The sequence below is a fragment of the Uloborus diversus genome, unplaced genomic scaffold, assembly GCF_026930045.1.
Source record: "Uloborus diversus isolate 005 unplaced genomic scaffold, Udiv.v.3.1 scaffold_14, whole genome shotgun sequence".
In the NCBI taxonomy this organism is placed as follows: Eukaryota; Metazoa; Arthropoda; class Arachnida; order Araneae; family Uloboridae; genus Uloborus; species Uloborus diversus.
Window position 1 is genome coordinate 8,330,267 of NW_026558098.1, and position 8,170 is coordinate 8,338,436.

Consider the following 8,170-nt stretch of genomic DNA (forward strand, 5'->3'; position numbering starts at 1 on the left):
AAGATTGTAGTGCATATTGTTTAAATAAGCTGGCTTCTCCAAGTCCGGAATCAGTTTTTGTGATGTCGCTAGTAAATATCTTGAACTTTGCGCGCATTCAAATTCAAGTAATACTAGTTCGGTTTTGGGAAAGTTCGGTTCATCCTAATACCGCCATTGAATAAAAGTTCATTCAGTATGAACAAGTGAGTGTTTATCAGTTTTGAAAGAAAATAGTAACACATCCATTAAATGGAAAACTTTTTACAAACATGAATTTATTTTCTGGCATGCGTCTTTCATTTTCTGTTTCACTAATCCGCTATTAAAGAAGACAGAACCCATAATGGCCAAAGTATTCTTTCAATTTTGAAATTAAAGATTTATTTTCTTGCTAACAAAAGTTTACCTGAACAAAAACTTTACTAATCAGCTGTGCATCATAATAATAATAAAAAAAAATCTACAAATCAAGAGGAGGCAACTTTTTTGATTTCTGAAACATATTTCACCATGGTTTGTGTTTCAACATGTGTCAAGAAAGTTCTGTGTCATCTGTATTTCTATTTAGTTTGCAGGATGGTCTGTTAAGTTACATTTACTGAACACTGATAAGCACAAAGTGAGCGTTTTTGGATTTTAAAAAGGCAATTACATTAAAGTTAAAATATGAGTACATAGAAAATAAAATCCTTGACATCCTAAATCTCTTTGTTTTCGAAATTGAAAAGAGAATGTTAAAAACAGTAAGTGTGATACAGAAGTATTTTTATGTGTGCAAGAGATTTTATTAAAAATCGAGCGTATCAGGTACCACTGATACCTAAAGAAAAACACAGACTATCACAAATTAACTATCATAGTTAAGTATGGTGAAAGGCACACCGATAAGCTGTAGCAAAACAATGATAATAATAAATGCTTTTGACTCTTAGTTGAAAAAACTTGGCATTTGTGACGTACGGTAAAACCTGTGAAGTTGACCACCTGTCTTAGTAGACCGCTCTTTTCAGGCACGAAATTAGCCATTATCATGCAAATCAATGTTTGTAAATTGACCACCAGTTTAAGTTGACCAATAAAGTAGTGCACCGCAAGTGGTCAACTTACACAGGTTTCACTTTATCTAAGAATAAATGTAAAGCTTGTTCTATTTTTTATTCTTCAAAGCCCGTTTTAAAGATTAATTTACGATTCAAATTACACCTTTTTAGGTAGTTGAAGACTCAAGGAACTTTTAATCCATCTGTAAAAGTCTATCGTTTTGTTAATTTTGCCAAATCATTTTTATCTTCTTTCTTAATGGCATATCAGTCTGAGATTCCTCATGGCTCTAAAAACAGCTATTTGTGCGAATATTGTGCAAAAACATTTTCCACCATCTCATATTTTAAGCGACATCTGAGATCTCATACTCGCGAAAAATCACATTCCTGTGAACATTGTTCAAAAGCATATTTCAGCTCTTATGATTTAAATAAACATCTCAGAATCCATACTGGCGAGAAACCGCATTGCTGTGAAATTTGCTCAAAGGCATTTTCCGACGCTTCACATTTAATGATACATCTGAGAATCCATTTGGGAGAGAAACCGCATTCGTGTGAGCATTGCTCAAAAAAATTCCACGACGCTTCAGATTTGAAGAAACATCTGAGAGTACATACTGGAGAGAAACCATTTGCCTGTGAATATTGCTTAAAGGCATTTTCCGACTCTTCAGGTTTAAGTAAACATCGAAGAATCCACACTGGTGAGAAACCGTATTCCTGTGAATATTGCTCAAGAGCATTTTCCGACGCTTCACATTTAAATAAACATCTGAGAACCCATACGGGCGAGAAACCGCATTCCTGTGAACATTGTTCAAAGGCATTTTCCTGCGCTTCACATTTAAGGAGACATCTGAGATCTCATACTGGAGAGAGACCGTATTCCTGTAACAATTGCTCAAAAACATTTTCCGACGCTTCACATTTAAATAAACATCTGAAAACCCATACTGGCGAGAAACCGCATTCCTGTGAACATTGCTCGAAGGCATTTCCCTACGCTTCAGATTTAAAGAGACATCTGAGAATCCATGCTGATCAAAAGTCGTAGTCCTGTGAACATTAATTAAAAACATTTTTCAACGCTTCATATTTAAAGATACATCTGAGTCTCCATACTGGAGAGAAAACATATTACGGTGAACATAATTCCTAAACCGTATTCCTGTAACAATTGCTCAAAAGCATTTTCCGACGCTTCAGATTTAAATAAACATCTGAAAACCCATACTGGCGAGAAACCGTATTCCTGTGAACATTGCTCGAAGGCATTTCCTTACGCTTCAGATTTAAAGAGACATCTGAGAATCCATGCTGGTCAAAAGCCGTAGTCCTGTGAACGTAAATTGAAAACATTTTTCAACGCTTTATATTTAAAGATACACCCAAGTTTCCATACTGGAGAAAAAACATATTGCGGTGAACATAATTCCTAACAGCAATTTTCCAGCGCTTCATGTTTCGAGATTCATTTGATGTACCATACTGAAGCGAAATTACATTTCTGTGAAGTTTGTTTTAAGGAGTGTTCTCATGTTCTCAACTTACAAACCTCAAAGTAAACTTGAGAACCGATACCGGAAAAAAAAAATATTTTTCGATGAAATGTGTTTTAAGGAGTTTTCTTAGCTTGTGCACTTGGAAGTACTTTTGAGAACACATACTGATGAAAAGCCATTTTTTTGTTTAGCTTTACCAAGGAATATTCTCTACTGGGAAACCTTAAAAAGTACTTAAGAATCCGTTTTCTTAAGAGGCCACATTCCTTGAAGCTGGACATAAAAAAGTACTTTCCTGACAGGCCTTTAAAAGCACTCATGAACCCCCACTGGGGAAAGCTTCATAATCACATGTAAGAAATGTTCGGAACACCCCCAAAATTTCTGTTTAGAATCCATTCTGGCCAAAATCAGAAATCTTGCTTGATCTGTATAAGTATTTTTTTCCGCTATACTTGCTGTACTAACGAAACATTTAAGAACCTATTCTGGCAATGACCATTTTTTTTGTTAATGTGGTTTGAAGCCATTTTCTCAACGAGGAAACTTGAAGATACAGTGAAACCTTTGCAAGTTGACCACTTCCGGTGCAATACTTGAGTGGTCAACTTAGAGATGGGGATATAATACATTGGTGGAAAATCTACGCCAATTGCGCCAAATTTCAATACCTAATACAAAACGGCCAAATTTGCGATTTTTGCGCCAAACTGCGTCAGTTCTTCAAAAACATTCATAACAAGAAAAAAAAGTTACATTCATTTTTTGTCATTGAAAGCTATAAAAGAGCAAATCAGTAAAAGAAGTGGTTTTTTTTCCCTCACATTCACCAAAAATTGCGCAATGTGCTTCAAGTTTCGATCCTTTTATGTCCTGTAAATTTTTCAATTATTTTGCAAAATTAAAGTTGTTTTAACCTAATTTACTAATTTGTTTTTTTACTTTAATAATTATTTTATTTTTTAAATAAAAGTAAGTTGTACTTAAAACTTAGTGATATAGGTGCAGGAAAAGTGTTTTCAGAGTTCATAAAAATGTTAAAATTTATTAATAATCTGTACTACGCATACATGCATCCATTTCTTTCAAAATACAAAAAAAAAAAAAAAAAAAAGAGTTTATTAAGCACATTATCTATTGGCTGCCATCAGGCCTGCACCTGTTTCTCTTTAAGTCGTAATAAAAAAAGTAGTTTAATTAAGAAAATCTACCGGCTACTGCTGATGATTGTTAAGAAATGCTCTTCTTGTACCTAGAGAAGTTCGAACTAATATAAAAAAAAAGTATATTTGATAAATTGAATATATTTTGAAACTCTCGCTTTTACTGGCATGCCGGAAAGGACCAGGTTAGTATTAATCAAAACGTGGTGACCCCCGAATTTTGCGGCATGCCGACTGATACGGGGTAATACGGTGTTTATAATTTTTATTGGTTCCATATTTTTCCCCCGACAGATATAAAACTATATTTTAAATATACGCTAAGGAATTTGCAAGATTTGAAATAGTTAAAAAGTGTTTACTGCTTTAGTTCTGGTTTTAACTTGTTTGCGCTTTTTTATTTAAAGACTCGAGTAATTCATATAGCACCAGCTATATGAATTAATTAATCAGCTACTAAAAACAAGTTAAACGAGATTTTTTTTCTCCAAGCCTCTAATATTTCAAGAAAGTTCCATCTGGAACGATGTCTAAGCTATATAGGTGGCGCGATTGAGGCTTTTTGTGAGAGTCGTGTAATATGTTAATCTGTTTTGAAAATATACTAATAATTTTCTTTAAAATGTATTGTCTCAGTCTATTTACTTTAAAACATGTATAAGTTAAATATAATGGTTCCCAAACATGTAGCTGAAAGATTTAATGTTTATTTGTAGCAGTTTTTTATGTATAAACATAACTACCAAGTTTATTCTAATAGACTAATAATTTTGAAACATATATGACCAATGTGAGCGCAATATACTTGTTGAAAATTTTAACTCGATACCGATAAGAACTACGATCGATACCAATCTACTCGATACCAATAAGATTTTTTTTTTTTTTTTGGAAGTAGGAAGAGTTAGAGCCGCTATATAGATAGGCCGACGCATCAGCTTAAGTTTAGCCATTTTGGATCGGATTTTTCATTGTTGCACTGCTAGGGTTACCACAGCAAAGTTTCAGATTTCGCGAAATTTGCCGAAAATAATATTTTAATTAATAAACAATTCACGTGCCGCTAATAATTATTCACAGTGAACAATCACCAAATGCAATAACTCGTCAGAAAAGACAACTACTCAAACACGCGCTCCGATCCAAAATGGCTGACCTTAAGCTGATGCGCCGACTCGTACAAATAGGGGCCTTAGGAAGAGTGTTTTAAAACGAATAGCACTCTATTTTATTATTTTTTTCCTTTGCTACTCAGTTTGATAGCAAAATGTTCCGCACAATAACCAAGCAATGCTGAACATAAAAAGTTAATGAATTGTCACGCAGCTGTTAAATAACTTGTATTTGCTGTCCAGAACATGCTGTTTTGTTTGGAAAAAATTCTGTAGTTCAAAGCTCGGTCCTGCTCTGATAACATGAAACTTGATTTTGACAAAGTTTACTTCTTTTGGGGAAACTCATAGAAATAGGAAAGTGTGTTTGGTGCTCAGTTGACTTCATTTTCGAAGAAGCATCACTGCAAAGGTATTCATTCTCAAATCTGCTCCAGAAAATGTTTCTTCAAAACCGCAAGGTCAGGGTTCATCTTATCAGAGCGAAACTGTACACGACCTAGATTTTCTTTTCTGTACAGTGATATGTGTTAAAAATGTGATTGATGCATCCATAATGATGGAATTGCTTAGGGTGTAAGAGACGAAAAAAGTATTCATTCAGTGTTTTGTAATTTTCAGATGCTCCACAAAAACTCCTCGCCAACTTGACTGACTTTGTTACTTTCACTTTGATAGTGTCTTACTGGGTTAAAAACGAGCTGATGTGTGCATTAGAGATGAGACGGGCCAGACAGCCTGAGCCCGAGTTTGGGCCCGAAGCGCGCTAGAGCTCTACGAAATTTTTTTCAAGTTTGTTTCACATAATAATCTAACTTTTGCAACTGATTTTTAAAAATTTTTGTATTTTTGAGTAAGATAATTAGCAATAAAACTTAAATGTGTCTTTTACAATGACATTTTAAGCATTTCTAAGAAAGATATGTTCCATTTGTTTATATTAAACAAAAAAAAATTCAAAAAAATAACTGAAATTTTTGAATTTGTTGTTGTTTTTAAATGTGTAACAGAGTGGACAAAATCTTTCATTTCTGATAAAAGAACTAAGACAATTGGATATTAATACCAAGTTGAGCTAATTAATTTTTATAGTTCAGATAAATTAAACCTTTTTGCCATTATTTGACATTAATTTTTGTTGGATTAGATGACTTTAAAAAAAAAAAGTTTTGAAAACTGAAATGTACCATGTTCACCGGAATGACCCAAACCTCTTTGTTAAATACTTTGCCGATAAAAGCAAGGACCCCCCCCCCCCCCTACTTTTCAGGTTATCGATACTGGAGACAATTTACCAACGGAAATCTCCCTAGATGAACTTAATAAAGCAATGAATTGCATGAAAAACAAAAGTCCTGGTTCGGACGGGATTACAGGGAAAGCTATAAAATTTCTACCAGACAATGGCAAACAATTTTTAAGAGGAATTTTTAACAGAAGCTTAGCCAAGTGGAGATATCCCTGACACTCGGAAATCGTCTAAGCTTATCCCAATTTAAAAAGGCTCAAAAAAACGCAAAACTAGTAGAATATTATAGGCCCATAGCTCTTACTCAAGCCATAGCTAAGGTTATGGAAAAAATTCTTCTGAATCGAATTAACCCATGGCTTTTAAAATATAATATTTTACCTCAGTTCATCTACGGTTTCACCTCCGGAAAGAGGTACCAATGATTATTTAAATGACTTAACTAAATATATTGAAATCTGTAGAAGAAAAAAGAACTTTATTTATGCAGTTAGTATTGGTTTAAAAGGTGCTTATGACCATGTTAATATCACAAAACTAATAAATTAATTAATAGACGTAAAATTGGACAGCAAACTAGCAAACTGGATCAGATGGTTTTTAACTGGGAGAGAAATCAAAGATCAGTGGTGAGGTGTGATTTCAAAAGCTATGAAGGTTCACAGTGGACTACCTCAAGGCGCCATATTGTCACCTTTATTGCTTAACCTGTATCTTTCTGACTTAGGGAAATACGTCACAAATGCTAAAATCTTCACTTATGCGGATGACGTCATCTTTTTTTTTATCTGTAACGACAACAAGGAAGCGGCGGAAAACTCGTTGAACAAGTGCCTAAGACAACTACAAGCATGGACTTATGACAATATCTAATCAAAAATCATGTCTAATAGATTTCTCACCAAAAAAAAAAAGAGAGAAATAGTAAAATTTTCGTCATCAACAACGAAATAATCTCTTGGAGTGCAAATCACAAAATACTCGGAATTATATGGGAAAACGACTTAAAGTGGAAAAAACATAGTGAATATTTAGAATATAAAACAGGAAAAACATTAAACGCTTTGAAGTGGCTAAGTAATCGGAACACGGGATTAAATAATAAATGCTTAATCAAAACAACCAAACAAGTCTTGTAAAGTAAGAAAAACAACGTAAAAAAAAGAGCACAAATTGTCCCCCAACTTGATTATGGGAATATTATCCGGACGAAAGACACTATACAGAATTTCAAAAAAGCAGATACGATTTTAAACATGGCAATCCGAACAGCATTACGCATCAACAGCTTTGCTCCAAATGATTTCATCAGATTCTAAACAAAAATAGATACGACTCAATGCAGAAACCATTGGAAATCAATTCAATTTCTATGCAAACAACTCTTCAAGAAAAATAAGAACTACAGATGTACCATCAGAGACTGGAAACAAGATAAAGAAAATGAAATCGAAAAATCTATCCGAACCTGTTTTGAGTAAATAGTAGAAATGAACCGACTAAAAGAAAATCCAATTCTGAAAGAAAATCTATCGCTTCAATTCAAGAGCAAAAAGTTTAAAATTATAACTGAAGAAGAAGAGTTCCAAATTTCCAAAGTAAATACTGCCATTATATCATATTTCCAAATTTTTAAAGACAGCAAGAAAAATTTCCAAATCTGATCAACGGGTGGGTCGAAGATGGAAAAACGTTGCAATGGAGAATTGCCGCATATTTTAAATATTGTTTAAAATGGACAAATTTTATAGTTTTCGACGTTGCGATTCCAAATATGTCATTCATTTTATTCTAAAAAATATATTTCAAACAACATTTTGCTTTTTAAATGATCAGAAACATGATGCAATCGAAAACGGCCTCCTATTGGTCGTGACGTCATAAGCGCCGATGGAACAGCTGTCGATCGCCGTATTCCAAAGGATTAGATTCTAATGCGCATCATTTCCACTTGCTGTTTTGTTTAGTATTTCTTTTTTGTTTAGAAGTAATTTTAGAATGGCTGTGGAGCAGGGTTTTACCAAAGCCCAGTCCGATAATTTGCCAATCATTTCAGAAGATATGATAGTTGATTTTTTTAAAGAGAATTTGGATTTCTTGTCAGCTGAAATCAAAG

General features: G+C 33.7%; 1 protein-coding gene across 1 annotated transcript; it reads left to right on the top strand.

The window, feature by feature from the left end:
• Nucleotides 1–1,281: 1,281 nt before the first annotated feature.
• LOC129232910 (gastrula zinc finger protein XlCGF71.1-like) lies at nt 1,282–3,307 on the top strand. The gene has a single exon (XM_054867012.1). The coding sequence runs from the start codon at nt 1,282–1,284 to the stop codon at nt 2,080–2,082; it is 801 nt and encodes a 266-aa protein (XP_054722987.1). The 3' UTR covers nt 2,083–3,307.
• Nucleotides 3,308–8,170: the final 4,863 nt, after the last annotated feature.

Excerpts from the sequence above, each read along its gene's own strand:
- LOC129232910 (XM_054867012.1), top strand. The coding sequence starts at position 1,282 with ATGGCATATCAGTCTGAGATTCCTCATGGCTCTAAAAACAGCTATTTG.